Genomic DNA, 22,270 nt, shown 5'->3' with positions numbered 1-22,270 from the left:
CTTCTTCCTTTATCCACGATGTCAAGATGTATACCTTTAAATTGTTGTCAGCCATAAAACAGACATCGTGTCCCAGTTCAGAGGTTAACATATAATGACAGACACATTAAAAAACCCTGTCCAATGTCTCACTGACAATTTCAGCTCCATCTTTTCTTCAGTAAGACAGTAGCTCAAACTCACTTATAAGCTTTAACAACATTAGAGTCTAATCGTGATTGAAAAATAAAGGAGAAAGAAGATAGTTTTATCCTACTAAGCATTATGGAAACGAAAAGCAATTACACAGGCAAACATTTTCTTTGCAGGGGTTTTGTGTTCACCTTCGTTTTTGGTCTTAAAAGTCTCCCGTGATTACAGCATGATCCATTTTTCCTCCTGCATTTTTGGACAACAGGAGGAAAAGTATAAGAGAGAGGTAATTTCCTGTCAAGTGGGTGGTTTGGCAGGTTAACCTCTTGCTATAACCCTGAAGGTAGGGCAGGGATTTATTGCTTCTTGTCTCAGAGCCCAAGTTTTGTTTGGATGTACACAAAGCAGGCTGCCACAGATTTAACAACGTGCCACCAAGGGCCCTTCTGGTGACTCACTGCCCTCGTGTGCCAGCACTCACTGCAGAGATGCGAGGGAGCTTACTGGGGGGGATTACTGGGACTGCACTGGGCCTCGTAGTACTCAGCTGTTTTACAGGTGCCAGATGGAAGGGTACACAAGTCCTACAAAGCTGCAGCAGAGCAGCAAGAATAGCACAAGTTTTTTTGTTTTTTTTTTTGTTAAGTTATAAGGTAATAGAAAAGCTAGATCGTAGGCAAGAGTTAAATATAGGACATCCCAACTTTATTCAGAACAAAATTAAGACCTCTGACGAGTTTTGCGTATAGAAACACAGCAGCAACAGCTGCTCTACAAGGCACGTGGCTGTGTCACGCTGCACATCCCTTACTCTACAGATTCCCTTGCTTGTAAAGGCACACATTTCTCCCAAGCTTTTCTCCGTAACACAAGCCTTCGAGTAGCTTCACACGTATTTAAGAAAAGGAAAAAAGTTTATCAAATTAAATATATTTATTTCCAAAGCTCTGCTGGTTAATGTCTTCAGGCATGTTTTCTCCTCTCCATGCCTGATGCAACAGGAGTCAGAGGAGCAGCACTACCTGGCACACGGGAAGGAGACAAGAAACACCCCCAGTAAAGTCACTACAATAAAAACTTTCCTGAAGTGTTTCCGCAGCGGTGAATACACAGCCCAGAGGCTTCCATCGACACTTGCTCTGCACCAATCTTCCTACGTCCCGCTTGCTCTTCCAGCTGCGGTGCTGCCTGCCTTCCCCCACAGCCCCACGAGAAGCGAGCAGCGGGGCTGGGCACAACCCCTCCTTGCTGCACGTCACTTCTGCAGAACGGTGCAAGCACGGCAGCAGAGCAGGAAAGCCTCCTGCTCGACAGGACCAGGGCAGCTTCAGCAGGGACCAAAGAAGCGTCCGAAAGCTGCCTTCGCCTCGCAGGGTGCGGTGAAGCTGCGGGGTACAGTTAAGGGTCCTGAGCCTGGAGGAGCTGCGAGCTCTGGGCATCCACGGAGGTTTAGGTTTGCTTGGTGGCAGCAGGAGAAAACTCATCCCGAGTCAACCCTGCCCAAACTACACCCAGGAGATGAACACTAGTTCCAGTCTCAGCTGCCACGATGGGACAGGCATCGTCCTCTAACCCCTTCAGGCCCGCACAAAGTTAGCAGCAAACCCTCGAAGCGTGCTGATTGAATTGTAATTAAGCTGGCATTGTCTCGGGTGACAAATTTGACAGAAGACGCTTCAGAGCTAACCCAGCAGCAGACCCCAAGGAGTGCTGTGCTGGTTACCACGTCCCCTTAAATACACCGGATTAACATTTCTGCACACCATTTGAGGGGTGAGGGTTATTAAGGAGGCAACAAGAAAATGTAAACTCTCCTAAAGTTTCAGCCACTCCTCCCCTCCTCTCCCCCTGTGTCATGGCCCCGCTGTCCCCCTGGGAAGGGAACTTGGGCAGACACTAATTGTATTTGACAGCAGCAATTACACGCAAGGCTGGAGATTAGAAGCTCGTTAATTGTGTGTGCCATAATTGCTGCCGTCTTTCCCTTTACTAGCCGAGGCCAGTGCCAGGAGAGCGATGAGGAGGAGGGTGAGCTGCACCCCAAACGCAGGTGGTCTGGGGATGGGAGGAGATGTCCCCTCTCCCCCAAGCGTGTGGCAGCTCCTGACCCCATAACAATGCGGGCCGGTCCTGCAGCCGGGCAGTTAATGAGGCATGAAATGAGGACAAGCGATGTGCTCCTCCGAAGGTATTTTCCACCTGTATCTTCTCGGCCTGGCTGAACTTCACACTACTAGGTAAATATTAACCCTTCGGGGTGATGCTGCCAAAGGAAAAAGAAAATGACTGTCTGTAAGATTAGGCACTAAATTAAATGCTTCAGTAGTATTCATAAAAATCCTCCCTTCTCCGCTAAAAAGTATGAGCTCAGCACTTCTCATCACTCTACGAACCGGTGGCGGCCAGCTAGATGCAAACAAGATAAAAATACAGCCACGCTGAGGGCAGCCCCCCTGCTAGACTCTTCTGTAAAGCTGCCTTTCGTGAACCAGCACCAGCCCTACTAATGCCCGCCATAAACAGCGGGTTTTAATATTCCTCTCCCAACAATCCTCGTTGGCTCCGAGCGGCAGCTCGGCCAGGGAATGCACATGACTCAGCACCTGGAACATCTTCAAGAGCCCACTGAGGAGCTGTACAATTTGAGCACACTGTCCTAGGAAAAAAAAAACAGCAGTACGTTCCCCAGGATAATGGGTTTTGTTTTTTTTTGTTTTTGTTTTTTTTTAATATTGCAGAGACAGTTTAGTTAGGATTCCATTAACAGCTACATAAAAAAAAAAAAAGTTTTCTGGTTCTTTTAAATCTCATCGCGGAATTTCCTCTTATAAACACCATCCAAGACGGAGGAAATATTTTCCTGATTGTATTCGGAAGATAAAAACAAACACACTATAATTAATGTCGTTGTGTTGCATAGTTTAACAGACCCGCAATCTTAGGCAAAGCCTTGAAGATTACTCATTTAACCCATAATGAGTTAATTAAAAACTGTACCATCAACACAGTTGGAAATTAGTAGTAAAGACAGTCAGGAGAGGGGAAATAAATGTAAAATGCTTAGCATTAACTGTGAGCAAGTTTTATGGCTGCTAGTAGCTCTGATTTCACGACTCACTGTATACATTTTAACATATGCATGACATGAAATAATATGCTCAACCAAGACACCTAATGCAGTGGTTTACAACATTTTTTTGGTGTGTGGAGTTTTTTTTTAAATGGAAAAAGAGGTCCGCAGGTGACAACAGCAGGAGTGATGGCAGACTTGCCTTTCCTCAGCTCCTTTTTGTGGCTGCTGCAGTTACTTGCGGACTCCCGAAGTCCACACAGCGCAGGGGGTGAAGCACGGGGCCAGCCTGCAGCCCGCCGTGCATCCTCAGTCCTGGAAGCAATCGATCACTTCTCTCATGTTGACCATATGAAAAAAAAATTCCCCTCGTGCCCAGGCACAGCAGCCCAAGCCATACATACAAACAGCCGTTACTGTAATTGCCGTTTCTTTGGTGAATTTAATACGAGGTATTCATCTATACAGATCAGAGACGTTTGTTTGGGCAAGAAGTATATTCTGAGCTAAACTGGAACGACTGAAAGGCTGCACGGTGTGGGATGAAGCTTGTGCTCCGAAGCCACCCTAACCTTGAGCAATACGGCAGTGCCAGGACATCAGCCCCCGTGCCCAGCCTGCCTGTTGCAGGATTCGTCCCCATTTGCCCGGGACTGCAGCAGCCACGGGGCCGGTTCCTGCACTCGCAGGAGGAACAGCTCCAGGACTGCCCGACCACCGCCACGGAAATCTGTTTCCTCCAGCAGATCCGGGTCGTAAAGGCAGAGGCTGGATTTATGAGCTCTGCAGACAAAGAAGTAGCAGAATGAAGAGATCTTTGGCGGTCCCTGTCCCCGCAGAGCTGGGTAGGGGAAGGATCAGAGGGTGGCAGCAGGAGGCTGCTGAAGGTACCGGGGTAAGGCTTGGCGGGCTCGGCAGGAAGGATGCAGCAGGATCTGGATGCAGCTGCGCTGCTCAGCCTTCAGCGCTGCGTACCGACACTGAGCCCGAGACTGCCCGCCTTCGAGCTGGTTAATTCAGCTCAAAATACTTACGGGATGCTCAGGTGACATTGAAGGAGTGCCATCCTTTCCTATTGTAAGCCCAAGCATCTAAGTCCCAGATATTACATGGTCTTTTAAAGGACAATTTTTTCCACTGTTAAGAAACAAACAGTATTTACCAAACATTAACCGATGTGTTAGCTAACACCTAAACAAAAACTTAATCTCCAGTAATTGCACTCAATACCTCCCTGATACTTCATGTAAAGAGCAAGCTAAACATAACCACTTAACCTCCTTCTAACCCAGAAAGCTGCACTTTCACAAAAGCAACAGCTTAATTATTCTACAGGTTGGGTTATACACGAAACAACGACAGTTATTTTCTCCTAACTAAAAGCATCTGTTATTTTTTTTTAATTATTATTATTATTATTATTAACACATGCTCTCTTTCAAACCAGCCTTTACCTAGCCACACAAAGCAGGAGAGTACAGGGACCCTTCCCTGTCTGAACACCACCAGGTAAATGTCTACAGTTCTGCACCCAAAAATCAAGGCATTTTGTGCTCCACGGTAAAATAAACCCACTGCTTCCATCCAAGTCCCTGATTTTTTAACAGCCTCTGACGCAGCAAGTTTAAAGTTCTGCAACAGCTTCAATTAGTTTGAAAAATAGGATTTTTTAATTAGAGGTTGCACCCTTCCCCATTTAAAACAGTCGAGCTGCGAGCAGAGCCTGGCGGGTTGCTGGCCAAAACCCGAGCAGCACTTTGATGAGAGCTGCCACGAGCTCCTGAGGAAGCCGCAGCGCGACCCAAAGCCCGTGTCCCGAATGCCCGCTTCGTGGCGCAAGCACAGGAGGCTGGCCCCGCTCCTCCCACCCTCCGTCACCACCTTGCTTCCCTACCCAAGGCAACAGGACTTGGGTGCTCGAAGTCAGGCTCTTCTGGGTTTCTGGGCACCCCACGAAGACTTTGGGGCCTGTGGATGTCCGTTCCCTGCTGCTTGGGAAGCCTGCAGAAACTCAGATTGAGCAGAGAAAGCACCTCTTACCCCCCCGGTTCCTCCCCACCTCTCCTGCCAACGCTTGCAGGTTCCTATCAGGTTTTCCTCCCCTCCCAAGCACCCTGTTACACGCAGGCTGCTGTTCTGCCTCCCACTACCCCCCCGTGGCAGCATCCTGCTGGCTCAGTGCCACTCGTGGGCTAACAGCGAGGCTGCAGCCTCCCCAGGCCCCCAGACCCTAGCATCACCCAGGGCTGCTGAAAGCTTCATTTACCAGCTTGCTTAAATGAAGTCCAGAGTCCAAATGAAGGCCAGCAGAGTCCTTGGTTGAGGTTTGATTGCAGGTAGAGTTGCTTATCACGCCACACCAACGCCGCTCATTCCATAAAAACAAACTTGCCAACACTTGCACTATCCCCGTTTTTCTTGGTGGGGAGAAGCAGCGCTGCCATTTGTCTGCAATGAATGGAAACAACTGCACATGGCAATCAAAGCCCTTCCTTGCCAGAAATCACCACCTCTCCAGGCAGAAATGGTGGAGGGCAATACCTGGTTGTCCGTGCCACTTCAGCTTGCAGTCTGACATCTTAAATTCGCTCTTGCCTTCTCAATTTAAGCCAAGATCTTGGGCTCACCTGGAAGTACAAGCACCTATCCACTTTCTATCAACTCGGCTGTAGCAGCAACATAAACCCAATCCGGTGGTCCTTCTCAGGTACTGAGATGCGCTCTCAGCCGGGAAGCACTTATTCAAGTGGGAGTTTTAAGACCCCAGCGCTCTGCTGTGTCCCACAGAAGAAATTCTGCCTGCAGTCCCACAGGGGCGGGATCACAGAAGAACCCCGCGCTGCAGCCATACAGCGAAATGGGTTACTTCTGGGCATCTATTAAGGAGGAAAGAAAAAAGCAACTAGGTCCCTGCTGTGCAGAGTTCCACAATCAATTACCTTGCCTCATTCTGCTACATCCTGTCATCACTGGATGCCAGTAGTTTGAATTTATTTACTTTCCTTTTCTTTTTTTTCCCCCCCTCCAGTTGCCTGTGGTGTATCTGGCTAGGATGCAATGTTTTAATCCACCAGCAAGCCAGGAATCACGATGTCAGGACGCCACACACATCACTATGCTGCAGCAGCAAGCAGAGCCACATCCCTAATTATTATTTCTCTCAGTAAGTTTCAATATAGTACAAGATTTCTTTTTATATAAATTAAAGCGAGGTGATAGGAATGAATTCACTGACATATTCAAAAGGCAAACTATTTCCTCTTTGCTTTATGTTTAACCAAAGCCTCTGTACTGGCAGCTAAAAATGATAAGCCCTCTGATTTCTTGCTTGCAGCCCCAGAAGACAACTACTACTACATTCCCGAGCAGCTGTGAGAGACTATATGACGCTGCACACACTACACTAACAGTACATGGCCCCTGCTGATGTGAGCTGGAAAAATACGGACGAATGTTCTTATATGCAGAAGTTAGCAGAGCTAGTAAGACTGCATATCTGGTAAGCACCATGTTTTCAGCAACACCAGGCAGCTTAAATGGTAGCAGAGCGAAAAGGTATAAATCCTTGTCACGGTAATTCTTTACTTTAAAGAAGTTCAGGAACACAGCAGCCCAGACAGCCTCCGTACAGGTTTCTAGTGCAGCTTTCAATCTACAACTTTGCATTGCTGCTTTGCTTTCTAAACTCTAACCTTTCTAAAATACAGGCTCGCAGCTTGGCACTGCTGTATTTCAATCAATTGCTTGACCGAGGATTGCAACGTCATAAATAAAAGGTGCTACGACCATAAATTTCCACGGAGATGTAAAATCAAAGAGAACAATCCAACAGACTCCCGGGGGGTGGGAGACCGACACGCATTCCAGCTGTTTCTATTTCCACTAGGAAACACTTGCTCTTTTCAACTTCTTCACTTACGCACAGCTTGTCAGAACCAAGAGTCCAAAAACCTGAAAATCTCACTCTGGATCTGGCGTTTTGTTTTGCGCTACAGCGAAATGCAGCTGCAGAGAAGAGAGACCTCACCCATCAAGCATGTCCCCGGGCAGAGCCCAGACCCCGGTGCTGGCAGCCCCACAAGCGGGTGTGAGCGACTCGCCATAACCAGGCACCCGTGGGACATCTGACGGCTCCATCCTCATCCTCACGTGGGTTCATGGTGCACAGCCGCCAGCATCCGCCTCTGCTGCCGTTGTTCGGAGCAGAAATTGCACGGACTGTCTATCGATCCCCTCCCTCACCTCAGCTAACACAGCCCGATGGCTGGCAGCGGTGTCAGCACAGCCCTGAGTGAGGACTTTTCACTGCCCATCAGCCTGCGCTGCTTTTAAAAGCAGTAAATATAAATAGGAAGCTGAGTTTCCAGCTGCTGCTCAGAGCACAACAGTCCTCATAACAAAGCAGGTAAACAACGCGCTGCCTCCTACTTGGTATGCCGGAGTTGAGCTTTCTTGCATGAATACAGCTGATAAACGCACTTACATCTGCAAAGAGACAACAAGGTAGCAAATGACCCACGGACACTTTGGTTTACAAGAAGGACCTCTATCAAATACTTCAAAACTAAAATAATGAAGCATTCACGTGAGAAAATGTAGAGCAGTAAGGGATACAACATCTTCCACCTTAATTTCAAAAGAACTGGGAAATTTATTTTGTGTTTGCAGCGTGCCGTTATACTGCATCGTGCACGGGGAACAAGAAAACAGTGAAAAAAGAAACTGCACCAAAAGCAAAGCATTTAAGGCATAACTTGTGCAGCTAAAGAACTGCTGTTTTCCCAAGTCTGATGAAATAAAATGGGTCGCTCTGCCTGTTGGCTTGCGTGTTAGAGTAAGGGACACATGAGTGGCACGGCACGGGCTGCTCCCTCCCACAGCAAGGCTGCACCGACCGCTGCCTCCCTGCGCCTGCATGCTGGAGGCTGCCCCTGCCCCTCGCACTGCTGCAAAAGGCAGCAGGGCGGAAGAACCATCCTGGGTGTTAAGATCTAACCCTCTCAGGACTTACAGCAAACACACATACCTGAGCTGGGCTGAAAAAAAAGAAAAAAAAAAAAAGCAACTCTGCAGTTTGTAAGGCTGCCCAAACCCACAGGGCACCGCAGTCCCTTACACATCCCAGAGCCAGAAGTGTGGGGTGGATCCCAGGGGTTGGCTGGTTTTTGTTTTAACAATTTCCTAGTGCTTTCTTCTTTGTTAAAGACAATTAGAAAAATATAGGCTTGCTGTTGTGCCTTTTATTTTATTTTTATTTTTCTTACAAGGAGAAATTCTGATTAGTTTATCAATTATCTCAGTGATTTGCATCTTCCAGAGTGGCCATCCGTTGAGGTGGGAGCTTTCAAAACAGATAGCAAGCAGCGCTGCCTGTTTTCAGCATTTTGTTACCGTTTTTGTTGTTCAGAACAATTACTGACATTTGGGTGAAACAAAACCAAACAGAGTCAAACAAAAGATTCACCGGGCACGAACTGGCACACAAAGACCCGCACAAACCCAGAAAGAAATCAGGACGGAGAGGAGCAAGGCCACCGGCAGCACTGCTGTGCAGCATGCAGGAGGCTTCTCTCCCCGGCGTGCTGCATTAGCACGGCGCAAGGAGGCAAGCTTTAAGGAGCACAGCCATAATTCCACGTAGTCCCCACTCCACCTGATGCAATTACATTAGTTTTATACTACAAAAGAAAGAAATTGAGGCATTAACCCAAACTAAGCACACAGCGGGTGCCTGAACACACTGCTGCTTGTGACAGGCAAGAGACCCAAACACGTCTTCTCCTTCCTGCTCTCCCCATCCCCCTTGTAATCCTGCCTACACCACCCTGCTTCTCTTTCCCAACCCCAAACAGTGGCTGCTTGGACAGATTATCAAGGGTGACATCTGTTTGACTGATAGACAAAACAGGAAAACGTGATGGGTGCGCTCGTTTTGTTTACAGACCACAGTTCTTCTGATGTATTTCTTAATTTCCAGAAAAATCGTCAGCCTGCAGGAAATCCGCGTATTTCGATCTGAAACTACATCATATGATTTATCATTTGCTAATGGAGTTCTTAGAAGTTGACCAAATATAAAACCTATAGACTGCAAAAGAGCAAAGCTTCGTGCTCTGGACAGACATGAAGAGGACAAATTTGAGCACCGAGCCCAAGTTTATATTTAAAAAAAAAAAAATCAGGTTTGGATTTCAAAATGCCTGTTAACATACGCGGATACAGTTTACATTTGAGTCACTGCAGAAAACCTAAATTGCCTTGGAGGTGCTACTTAAATACAAGAGGGTCGTCAATTTAAATCAATTGTTAAAACACTTTGGTAACACGTGGTGCAACCTCCTACGATGCACACACACAGCTCTGCTGCAAGCCTAGAAGTTGTTTCACCTTCCACTGTATCCTTGAGTTACAAATGCCTTTTCCCACGTTTTAGTTTCTCTCAACTTGCCTGTTGCATTTAAAATGTGACAGGGGAAGGTTATTTCTACAGCAATGGAGAAGGAGGAGGGAACAGGGCAACTGGCCACCCACCTGAGCAAATATTGCCCCCTGCAGTACTCCCTGCAAAAACACCCACTGGCCACTGAACAAATCAATCTGCGTTACACCTGCAGGCTTTCCAGCTTTCTGGACTGCTCTGAGCCCACAGCACCGGTGCTTTTGCTTTTTTCTTCGCTCTGCAGTTTGTTTTCCTTTTTATGAGACAGGCTGCCTAATCCCAGGGGTCCTCTCCTGGCTGCTCCGACTGCCACGACTCGGTACTCCCACACACCAGCAGCAGCAGAGGTATTTTACTCCTGCTGACTTGGTCCAGAGTGCAGAGAAATCAATCCTCCTCTACCCAAACAAAGCACAGGATAATAGGTGAAAAACAGCTTTCTTCCCCGTAAACATCAGCACTGGAACTTCAAACCTCTGAGAGCTTAGAAGACATTTGGCAAACGTTTATTTTCTTAGAATTCAAGCTCTATTTCTGCTCTCCTTAGAGATGCATCTCTGCTGTTGGGATTCCTAAGATGCAGCTTCCCTTGTTACACAGCGGAAATCTTACTTTGTGCGTTATTGGTGAGGTTGAATTACAGTTAGTTAAAATGCCCAGTTTTTTTCCTGTTATACATATAGAAAGTCAGGAAGACCTCTGGCAAACTTCAGCTGTCAAAGCAAACAGAAAGAAGGCCTCTGCAACGGTTCGGGAAGGGTGCCCCGCTGAAGTTAGTCGCATGACAGGTTGTTGAGATTGGAACTGGTAAATGTGCAATATAAGAAACAGCAGAAGAAAATATTTAGAATCAAGAGATGCCAAAACTGCAATCAGCAAATGGAAGGCTAAAACTGATGAGCAGATCTGGATGCTTTCTTTATTATTTATTTTTATTGTCCAAGCCGTGCCATATAACCATCTTGTTACAAGAAGCGATCAATAACAGCTCCTAACTGCCTCGCTGCACGTGGTGTGCACACCTCCACCCCGGTCCCTTGCAAAAGGGACTCGGTCGGAGAGGTGCACACAGTGGTGCTGAGTGCTATCCTGCTCCTGCCTCGGCGTGGTCCACGCCTGTGGACAGACCCAACTCCCGTGCTGATGCGAGGTCTGAAACATCTAGAGGCGTAAATCCACTCGGGATTTCTGTGACACCAAATACATGCCAGAGAGATTAGAGCGTCTGTGGAAAAGCAAATATCGCCGCTAAGAACGCCTCAAAAATGTCGAGCACTATCAGTGCCCAAGTATACAGCAGACAGTGACATACAGGAGAACAAAGTTATTGCACGGAGACGCAAGGCACTCAGTTTGCAAATGTGAATCTCCCCAGAACAGCCAAACCACTGCTGACACTAAGATAACGCCCCGAGAGTAGGCGCCGCAGAGCCCCAGCGTGACACAGGGGGAAACGTGTAGGCAATACGGGGTAGGTGGCTGGCAGGGAGCACAGATGGATATCGCTGCTGAACTCTCACACACATCAGCAAAAGGCACAGAAAGCAACATGTCATTTGCTGCCAGCGAGGCAGGAATACGACAGGTGAAAGTATGAGAAGCGAAGCAGCCGGCACACATATACCTCTCTGAAGCAGTCAGATGTGTTGACGGCATAAAACATTTCTATTTAAGAATAGAGAACACAGAAGAATTGCTTCATAAATTATTCTGTGCTCTGGAGAAAGAGTGAATAGACTTTAAGGACAGGTGATGTCTCTGAAATATGCAAATGGAGCTGAGCTGGTCCAAGCAATTACCTTTTCGCTGCCTGGAACTCCAGACTAAAAGGAATGACTCAGAAGAAAGAACAAGAAACAAAAGATGTGACAAAAGGTAGAAGATGAGGAAGGTAGATGGCACCAAGAGGAGAATCAAGACAGGAGTTGAATCCTGACCTCCTAACAGCTGCTCTGGGGAAAAGGAGCAAAACAACCTACAACACAAAACATCAGAAGACCACGCCAACAGGGAATGTCCAACTGCAAAAGGCAATTGTGATTAGTGGTTATAGACTTCTGGGTTCAAGATAAATGCAGCAGCTTTGTGAACGTAAAGATAATGGATCTTACCTCAATATACTTTATTATATCTGCTATTTTAAAGATCTCCTTTCTTTCTAGGTTTTAGAGAAAAGTTCTTCTAGAAGAGATTAGGCATGACTGTATCAGACAGCCTGCTGGTGGCAAGGATGAAGAAGCAGCTAAAACACATGGGAAATGGCCACGGAGATGACCCAACAGCTGCCCCACTACTGTCAAAAGCAGCATTCTAGCTTCACGGAGTAGGAAATAGCTGTGGGCGCTGCATCTCCACATTCAGTTGTCTCCTAATGAACTGCAGGTACTCCAGCCTCCAGGCAGGAACAGGAAGAAGGTGGTCGGATTTTGCCTGTTACTGGTGTTCTCGGTGCTTCTGAACACAAATTCAGGATGCTCCTGTTGCATCAGAACACGTTCACTGCGGTTTTGTCCCCATTGAAAACAAAGAAAAATTATTAAATTAGAGCAGTCTGACGCTGAAAATGTACTAAAGTTCAATGCACTGAGAAACTGCAAGGTCAACACGAAAGAATGAATCAAGGAATAATCAAGAAAAGTGAAAGAAGTGGATATGTTGAGACAGCACGAAAACCACTGCATTTATTTCCGTTCTGTTTATTAAGAACAGACAGCCCGAAGGCTACAGAGCAAACAAATCTCTTGGGGAAGTTATCTGTCTATCTACATGGTGTTCCCAAGTTTTATGTTTTGCATACTTAGTACTAAAGGATCAAGACATTAAAATACCCTTTGCAAATGTATGAAACCAGAGAGGAGGAGGATTGAAGATAACGCAAGGACGACTTTAAGGGACGAAGTGAGCAGCTGAAGAGAAAATACGCAGGCAGTATCGGGACAGCTTCCGACAGCAAAATTCACGAAACTACACAATGAGAAATGTGACACCTTCGTACTCTAATTGCTGTCTGCGATCTGTAATAATCCAAAAGCTGAACTTTTCAAATTTGCACCAAGCTTCATGTCGCGTTTACCAAACACTAGGAGTACTTCATTCACAATCTAGTGAACGCAAGAGAAATTCAAAAGAGCTCAGCAGGTGAGCATGGAAAGGAGACAATGACAGTGATGAAGAACCTTGTAATGTTGCTACAGATCTTCTCTATAAATCCAATTTGAAATTTGAAGACGCACATTGCTATTATTCCATCACTGTCCCCTGACGCACGTACCTCCATCATTTTAAAGAACAGAGCTCCCTCTCGTGGCTCCAGAAGGTGGATGTGGTAGGAAAAAAAATGCAGAATGAGACAGATCAAAGAACAAGAAGAATCCTGGCAGGATTTTGGTTGTAGACAAGTGGAATTTAAATAAAAATATAGTAGGAAGGACAGATTACTTCTTGTAAAGAAACCAAAGTCACGTGTGCTCTAATGCTAACTTTTAAACTGCATTCTCTGCTCTTTTAACTTCCTGTTAGGCCTTTCTGCAGCTGAGCAGATTCCTTCAATGTAAAGCTCTCACGGCTCTTTTAACAGGTTTCTAGCTAGGAATAGGCAAGGAATAGGGCAAAAGGGATAAGGACAAGAAGCAAGGTACCTGTGCAGTGGTGAAGGGACAGTAAACCAGACAATGCCATGCACTGAGACCACACAGAGGAGAAAATCATTGGTTTCAAAAGGTCAAGAAATACACAGTTACACGAGTGAGAGAAACTTATCTGTTGAAAAGCTGCAACGGAAAGCATTTGAAGAAACAGAATCACACGTCTTTAAACCACTCAGATGCCCTCAGCCCTGCTATTGACACCGAAGCTTCTGCTCAAACTCTAGCATTGCTCTTTAATGCTGCAAACCCCCACTTCTTGCATCAACCATGCATAAACAAGGGAGGACGGCACAACACATGAAAGAGCAAACACGCTGGTGCAATAGCATCACCCCACACGGTCTAGTTTCTGCTGAGTCCTGGGGACAGGGGTATGCAAAAGAAGAAACATGCTAACACATTCATTCCTCACCTCAGGGGAAGACAGGAGGAGCAGCACTGCAAACCATTCCTCGTTTGCTATACGGCTTCTTAAAAAAAGATCTGAAAACTACTAGATTATTCCCCTTTCCTAGCTGACAGCTTTGTAACATGAAGGTGACACCTGTGAAAAAGGTATTTCTCTGAAGCAATGAAGTGAGAAGAGTGCCCAAAGCTGAACTTGTCATCATGCATGAAAAATTATGCATGATGACAAAACAAACACAAGCTCTACACAGAAAAGGTTCAAGAATTATTTATTTTTTTGGTCACTGTTTAATAAATATTCAGGATGTTTCACTTTATGCTGCTAGATAGCTTCCTCGTAATTTTTAAAAATTTAGGTAGAATCCTGAATATTTCTGTATGACCATTTTAGATCGGACAAGAATTCACACAGCATGTGGCTGACTTTTGCTAACCTCACTGTACAGCACACAAAACTTTTTCCCAAAGGTATTAAAAAGGGTTCTCTCTAAACAACACCTGCTGCAAAACCAGGATCAAACCCATGGAACATGAGCTAGCAAAGACGACAATTACTCTTAAGACTGAAGAGCAGTACCAGAGGACAACTGAGAATCAAATTCTTGATTCATAGGCTGGTGCTCAAACTAGAATTTGCTTCCAAAGTGCAAGACAAAAAAAGAATCAATTTCCTACTGTGGAAAGAAATTACTATGCATTCAGCATTTTGCTGTTAGTAAAATATCTCCATTCTAACTCCAGTTAAAAGCAGTATTTTTCCAAAATCCAATCCTCTTAAAAAATTATATAAAAATCAGTCTATAAACAGAGAGATATCCTTAAATACTCAATCAAGTAATAAACCTGGCAGATGAAAGGCAGGTTAATTAAGATGACAGTACAATCTCCCTATAACAAACACATACGGGGCTTAAAAATATGCTTGTTATGTTGGAGCACCGAATCATAATCAGATTTGGTAATTTGCTGTATCGAAACAAAAAGGAAACATTTTCAGAATTGATCATTCAGTTCACATCACTTTTATGGAGATTACTTTGTATTGATCAACATTTAAATAGTAGTTGAAAAGACAAAGATGAGAAAAGGATAAAAAGTATCCTTACATGCTAAATACAGCATGAACCGATAAAAGCAAAATAAATTAGATCACTACAGCCAAATCAGCCCTGCGCATGTGCTTACTGTAATGAAGATAATTACGAACGAAAAAGATGGTTCTTCAAGTTTCAGTCTTAACAAAAGGGGAGTTTTAAAATGGATTTAGAGCTTAATCTGCTCAGAATGAAGCTTCCTACGCAGCAATTAAAATCTGTGTGAAGCTGAACCGTTACTGGCTTTGAAAAGACACAACCGTGGGTTTGTTTTCCAAACAGCCTTCTCACGTTTCCTACCTGCGGGTTCCAACTGGGGTCCAGTTTTTTCACTGTAGCCACATATTCCTGCATAGCTTGATGAGGACTGGTGTCCCCCAGGGCTTTCCAGGCTTCCCTAGGACAGAGAGCAAAATATCAGCGGGCCACTCGGAGACAGCACAATGTCTTTTTACAGTGTCAACGGTGGAACAGGGCAATCAGAATCACATATATGTTTTTAGGGGGTGTAAAGCCATCTTCCATTCAACTGGAAGCAGTCAATGTTTCAGTGAAGCCATGACTACTGTCAGTGCAGCACTCCACCACAGAAGTGTCTTTCAGGGGATCTAGATCTAGGCTGGAACATACTTTGTGTTCGCAAGATAAAGCTGTAGCTGTTTTCACCAAATTTTCATTGTACGGAGACCAGCTCTGGATGCACAAGGTAAGTCCAAGCGTCTGGTACTTCGTGTCAGCATCAGGCAGGGCCGCAAGCAGCTCAGGCTGAGAACTCTGACCTGATCGTGTGTCTGTCACATCGCAGGCCGGTACCCAGATGACACCAATATACCTCTACTTGCACAAGAAAAACTGCATTGTTGTCCATATTAAACGAAAGCCATCCTGTGGCAGACACTCTAAATTTGACCTCCTCTAAGTCACGTCTGTAATCTATCGACAGAGGCGACAACATGCAACGCAAACTAGAGCCAGAAATATCTAGGGTTTACAAGGATTTCCTCTTACCATTTCTGCTTCCCCTCAAAATCGAAGAAGCTTGGCTTCGGAGTGTTACAGGCTCCGAATTTCACCTAAAGAAAAGAAATTTCCTTCTGTTAGAACAAACCAAAGGGAAGGGAACTTGCATAAGAAAATACCAGGTTCGGATGGCTCGGGGTATTTTTATTCTTGTGCCAGATGAACGGTTTTTGACGGAAAGTACTGAGACCCAACTCAACTGTGTTTTACCCTTGTTTCAGGGCTCTCAGTTACTACACAGTTACCTCTGCATCGCTGTGCTTGCTTTGTGTGATGCAAGGGAAGCAATTTTGTTAGGCAGCTCATTTCTTTTGCATGCATTACCCAACAGGGATCACCAGCAAGTGATTTCTCACTTAATGTTATGTTTATTACTCAGCCAAATGCCTCATTCTCCACCAGTATCAAGAAAAAATCTGTTGATTAGGGTTTCTACAGAGATGATTACTCATTAAGGATGAAATTCACCTGCTTCCGCACCAAGTTTGAGTAAACAGGCTTTGCTTAATTATTTTCAAGGTCCTCTGGAAGGCAAGGGGACAAACTCAGGGGGAAGGAATGCCAAGCAGCTTCGGAGTCAGCCCCGAGGCATCTGGCTGCACAGGAAGCACTCCGCGAGCGGAACACGTCGAGGCCTGAGCAGAACCGCCCGAGATGAAGCAGTCTGTCACGAGGAGGCACAAGTGAAAAGGGGGAAAGGGAGAAGTAACAGGAAGAGCACCAAGCCAGAACTAGGGGATGGGTACCACCCCAGCAGAGGCGCACGCCTGATCCTGCACGCCACTTCTCTGGCCCCACTCTAGCTCAGAAACGCCAGAACTGCCGAGGTTCCCAAACAGTTCCCGACGTAAAAGCGTGAAAGGGACTTAGCGCCAGGGGGCCTCAGACGGGTTTTCATAGCAAGACGTACTGATTTGACAAACACGGCCGTTTCTTTCATTTCAGTAGGGTCTAGCAGCCCTATCTCCGTTACAAGCTCGCCCACAAAAGGGAACGGAGAGGACGGACAAAGGCTTCCCCTGCCCGCGGCTCCAACGGCACAGGCACGCTGCTGCGAGGCGTCCGGCGCTGAGACCGTCTCAGGAACAGAGCAGTGAGAAGACTGAGACACGGCAACGTTCTCTTGAAAGTCAGCTCAGGAGAATTTAGACATGAATGTGCCTCTGTCCCTGCCGGTGAATGCGGTCAGGGCTCCCCAGACCCGGTTGCCATCAGCGCCCCTTCCTCTTACAAAACAAAGCCCTTGGCACACAGGTGTCTCGGCAAAACGGATCCAACTGAAATGAAAATACCACTGTGGTAGGGAATGGACTTACACAAAGCGTGGATTTTTATTATTTCTCTTTTACATTCGGCTTAAGGAAAGCAGTGTATGTCCCGCGGGGATAACAAAAGGCCAGGACACCCTTTGTAGCACGCCGCCCTTCCCATCGCCCGCCTGCAGGCAGGCACGGCCTGGAGGTGGGCAAAGGCTGCCGGACAAACACGTTGTTAGCCGAGCAACACCAAACTGCATCCACCCGTTATTTTTTGTTTGTAAATGGAATATGCTCCAGCGTTCAGGCAGGTAAAGTGCTTAAATCAACCAACAATTCTTCACCTTAGCAGGGTGGGGATTTTCTGCCGAGGATGGAACCATTAATCAGGCTTTAGAGCGAGAGTGCCCATGCTGAGAGATATTTATTAGTTACACCGTGTTTTCATCTAAAGTGCTAGAGGATATGAGTGACTAACTGAAATTAATTTTCTGCACATCTGACCATCTCCTCGTAAGCAGGCCATTCAAATTTGGACATCTTAGCCGGCCTTTAAAACAACACATCACATTTCATGGAGGAAGGGGGGAGAGGACTAGCAACAGTTAAGCCCCATAAATCAGTCACGGCCCATTTGTATTGTAAATGTTTCCTCCTGTGCTCAGATATGGACTGGACCACTTGTTCCATAAAACAAAAGAAACACGGAAACAAAATGCGAATTCATTATCTGGGTGGAAAATGCCTGCCTGGCAATTCTGTAGTAAAAACTGGCCAAGCCAGATCAAAGAAATATCATCTTTTTTAATATTAATTGTTCGCTGCCATCATCAAAACAAGACAGCAGTTTCTTTTCTCTAGATCTGGCATTCAGAGGCCGTTCCAGCACTGAAAAGACTGTTAGTAACATCAATAGCAATACAAATCAAGGAACGGTAGTTAAATTTCATCCATCAAGAGCGGGAAAAAAAAGTACGCGTGTGCCTTGTTTGCTATTTTGAGATATATTAAAAAGGCTTGCAGTGCTTTTGCTGGAGAGAAGAAGAAAAAATTCTTGGCTCCCTTCTTTCTGCTGCAGGACTCCATAATGCAGCAGGAGCCAAACAGGAACCCAACATTAGAGCAGACTGGAGCCCGTTAGCCAAGGAAGGGGATTTTTAGCTAAATATACCAACACAAACTGCTCATCAGCCGCACTGAAAAGAAAAGGCAGCCAGAAGGTATGAAATACTTTCCTAGTATCGCTTCTCCGTGCGGCCACCAGCAAGCTTCACACTCCCAAACCGTGCAAAAAGCTGACCCAGGCAGCTCTGAATGGGATGCGTCTGCGTTTGTGGCCAAAATGGAAATTTAGAAGCCCTGGCTGACGCCTTCACCTGACGGCTGAAGGTCATGACGTTCAGAAAAGCTCAGAGACGTGTCAGCGCTGCGTACCACCACGTAAAATCTCAGCTGTTGGGTCGTACCGTGGAAACCCCCGAGATTCTCCTTACTCGTTACACCACAACTGTTTTGTTTTTTCTTCCCGGTGGTGGGGAAAAAACTGCTCCGTGCTAATTTTTCAACTAACGCATTTATACAGCGGGGAGTCCCAGCCAAATATTCTCAGCTGCTCAGAAATCCCTTAAGGTGAACCCCACTTGCAGGCTCCCCACGCAGCAGTAACAACCAGAGCAGACCGACTCAGCTCCGAGGACGGCGGGACTAACCTCTAACTGCACATGGACCAAGTAAACCGAAATTCTTCAGGGTGGGACTTCCGATCCGTTCCTGCCCTAAGCTGTGTCCCACACACCTGTGGGAAAGCTCTGTCAGACCGGTAACAAGCGGGGCGTAAGGGAAAATAAGGGACATAACTGCAGAACACCAGGGCCCTAACCCAGTCGTGCTGTAACACCGCGCCGCTTCCACCCCCACGCTGTGTGCAACCCGAATCCGCGAGCAGAAAGGCCTGTTTGCAGGGCGGAGCCGTGGCGTAACGTCCTACAACACGTGCAAGCCGTGTAAATAGGATTACATCCTTGAGCCTACCCTCACCAGGGGCAGCACAAGCCCCGCTCTGCCAGCGGCACTGGGTTTGCAGCCCGGAGCATCCTGCTGGCGGGGCGGCTTCCCCAGCCTCGGGTCACTCCCAGGGAGGGTCTGGACCCCCTCCCTGCTTTGAACGACAAATGCCGTACTGGTCTCCATCACCACAGCTCCCGAGCCCCCCTCTCTGGCATTCCCAGCAGACAGACGAGCGCTACCGCCTTCACCTTACCGCTGCAGGCTCAAGGCGGGCAGGACAAGCGATCTGCCCAAAGCCACGCAGAAAGCGGGAGGGAGAAACAAAACGAGTCCCAGGCGAGAGCCCTGCCAAGCAGTCTGCTCTTCCCCTGAGTCGTAAACTCAGCAACATCTTCTAAAAAGCCCACTGGAGATGACAACTAAGCAATTCCCTTATTTTCAAGTCTCTGACACATAAACAAAATCAGAGAGAAAAGTAATAAAACCCTGAAATGGCCTCCAATAAAAGGTAATAAAATCCCAGGAAAACGGTTATATACCCAAACAGTTCGAAATAAATAATATACAGGATTTTAACAGAGAGCTCAGCTGTTACTGTCACCCCTTTTATGACGGTGCTGCGTCTTAAATCAAAGCCCTTAGTGACATAAAGCACTACGCGGAGGAAAGACAAGGATGCCAAATCAAGGGCAGCGGACAGATCTGAGTCAGCACCTTTTGTGTGCGAGCAATACTACTGTCCACCGGCGTAATATATTAGCAGCCCATTACGCATACTGATACGGCTGCTGTAATTAAACAGAGAAAACTCGCATTAAGCACCATCGTTTTGATTAAAAGCCCAAAACGCTGCAAAACTCAAAGTTAGCAGAGCCTAATCGTGCAGCAGCTGTGCTAGCCGGCACCGGAGGCGCAGAAACCAGGGAGCCGACACAGCCCCGAGCCAAGGAGCACGCGGGCACTTCTCTTGCATCCTGCTTGGCCAGGGACAAGAGGGACAGAGGCGGAGGGGACGGAAGGGCCCCTCGGCTGGAGGGGACTGGAAACCTGTGCTGACAGTGCTGATTGCTGCTGTTTCTGTCTGGTATCAAACATTGTGCAATAGTTTCCCATTTTAGTCTTTTTTAACTAAAACATGAAATACTCTGTTGCTCTTACAGAGACAACCCCAGTAAATCCTCTGGAGTCTGCTGACATTCACAGAGAAGTACATCAGCGACACCTCCCCTTTTCCAGCTACGACACTTACAAAGCATTTGCACCGAAGTCCTTTCTTTTCACCTCATTCTCATCACGGTCTTAGTTCTTAAGTTTTCCTGGCACTTTTTTCCCCCTCCTTTTTCTTACACGGACAATGAAACCTGGAGACCTGTTTAAGCACCAGAAAAATCTGAAGACGGAGCCTCACGTGGCCAGCCTGCTCTCAGTACAACTAATGGCCCACAAACCACAGCCTGGGAGCCACCAGCTTGGAGGATAATTAAATATTACACCGAAGAAAATAGAAATGCTTTTAAGTGGCAGTAGCCAGACAAGGGTATTCAGTGTGGGAGGAAAATCACGGGGAAGATGCACGCGCCTAACTTCAACTATTAACCCAAACGGGTGGGATTCAGTTCTACATTTATTTTTCAAGTCAAGGCAATCTCTTGCCATGCACGTGACTCCTGCTCAAACTTTTACTCTTTAATCTTCCACGTGCAACACTAGTTGTAATTTTTCTGTTTCTCCACGTTAGCCCATTACAGCCCTTTGCATCTGAATTGGTGCTTTTGCTTTACATAAATTCTCCCGTGGGAGCAGGAAAGTCGCCTTGCACGTTCCAACACGGCACATCCCTGAGCTTGCCGATACACAGGGACCAACCGGGAAAAGGCGTCACCAAACAGGAAAAGGGTCCCTCACAGAACGGCCGAGGTTGGGAGGGACCCCTGAAGAGCACCTAGTCCAGCCCCCTGCCGAGCAGGATCACCGAGCGCACGACAGAATCACGGAATGGTGGAGGTTGGACGGGACCTCCGCAGAGCATCTCCCAACGTAGAATATTCTATGATCCTGTATCTTAAGGCCCAAGCAACCGCTTGAATTGCCAAGGCATCTCCACGGGGCACCACAAACAGACCCGCACAGCCCCATCCTTCGTGGGGCCGCATCCAAACCCCGAAGACGCAGTGTGGGGAGGCCGGCAGGTGGGCGCTCCGCGCAGAGCCGGGGCAGAGCCCCATCCCGGCTGCCTGTCAGCCCCACGGAAGGCCAGCCGGGGTCGACTCCTACCCACGGGCTGCTCTCCATCGCGGAGGCGAGCAGCTTCGTGCTGCGGCTCCCCTGGCTGCAGGCAGCAGGCGAAGGGCCAGGGTCAGCGGGCCGAGCCCGGGGGGACCCCGGCCCGGGAGGCGTCCCGCAGCCTTCACCGCGCCGACCTGGTGAAGCCGGGCGCCCGGCGGGGAGCTCCCCGCGGCCGCTGCCCCTCGCCCCCCCCGGCCAGCCCCCTCCGGGCGGCCATTTCGCGGCGGGCCCGGGCCTCTCCCGCGGCCCTGCCGGGCCTCACCTGCTTGTAGCGGGCGTACAGGTACAGCAGCTGCTCCTTGCTGGCGGCGCCCAGCAGGCCGGGCAGCCGCTCGGCCGCCTGCTCGAAGAGGGCGGGCAGGTGGCGGCCGGGCGGCTCCGCGCCCCCCGAGCCCGAGCCCGAGCTCCCCTCACCGCCGCTGCCGGCCGCCACCGAGGGCGACGCCATGGCGGCCGGTCCGCCCGCACAGCCGGTCCCCCCCCGGGCCTGGTACGGGCGGCACCGCGGCCCGGCGAGACAAACGAGCCGAGCACGAGCGTTCCGGGACGGCTGTGCCCCCTCAGCCCTTATCGCCTCCCCGGCAAAGGGGCCGGCAGCCCGCCGGGAGCAGAAGCTTAGCTGGGCATCCACATCCTTAGTTTGGTGCGGGAGGCCAGGCCGGCTGTCGTGGACTAAGGCTGGAAAAGCCCTCCAAAATCATCTCCTCCAACCACCCCCCTACCACCAGTGTCGCCTTCTAAACCATGTCCACTAAACCCCCAGTTCCCTCAGCCGCCCCTCACAGGACTCCTGTTCCAGGCCCTTCACCAGCTTCGCAGGCCTTCCCTGGACACGCTCCAGGGCCTCGATGTGCTTCTCATAGCGAGGGGCCCAAAGCTGAACACAGCACTCGAGGTGCGGCCTCACCAGA

At 47.9% G+C, this 22,270-nt stretch overlaps 1 protein-coding gene and 1 long non-coding RNA gene across 4 annotated transcripts in view; both read right to left on the bottom strand.

The window, feature by feature from the left end:
- ACBD6 (acyl-CoA binding domain containing 6) overlaps positions 1 to 21,852 on the bottom strand; it is an 81,997-nt gene extending 60,145 nt beyond the window's left edge. Inside the window, exons 1-3 of one of the 3 annotated variants that reach the window (XM_040565178.1) lie at positions 21,622 to 21,848; positions 15,799 to 15,863; positions 15,091 to 15,187 (exon numbers count right to left, since the gene is read on the bottom strand). In XM_040565178.1, coding sequence (XP_040421112.1) covers positions 15,091 to 15,187; positions 15,799 to 15,863; positions 21,622 to 21,807 — 348 coding nt within the window. In that variant the 5' untranslated portion in view covers positions 21,808 to 21,848. Of the gene's footprint in view, positions 1 to 15,090; positions 15,188 to 15,798; positions 15,864 to 21,621 lie in introns of all 3 variants that reach the window. The other 2 variants (XM_040565179.1, XM_040565180.1) reach the window with 2 other exon arrangements.
- LOC121073805 lies at positions 3,506 to 8,353 on the bottom strand. The gene is made up of 5 exons (XR_005821953.1): positions 5,744 to 8,353; positions 5,469 to 5,650; positions 5,097 to 5,203; positions 4,237 to 4,339; positions 3,506 to 3,985 (listed from the first exon to the last, which is right to left on the bottom strand). It is a non-coding gene; the product is annotated as an uncharacterized LOC121073805 (long non-coding RNA).
- Positions 21,853 to 22,270: the final 418 nt, after the last annotated feature.

The sequence above is a fragment of the Cygnus olor genome, chromosome 8 (genome assembly GCF_009769625.2).
Source record: "Cygnus olor isolate bCygOlo1 chromosome 8, bCygOlo1.pri.v2, whole genome shotgun sequence".
NCBI classification, from domain to species: Eukaryota; Metazoa; Chordata; class Aves; order Anseriformes; family Anatidae; genus Cygnus; species Cygnus olor.
The sequence above is the reverse complement of the archived record's forward strand: the minus strand, read 5'-3'. Positions and strand labels throughout refer to the sequence as shown.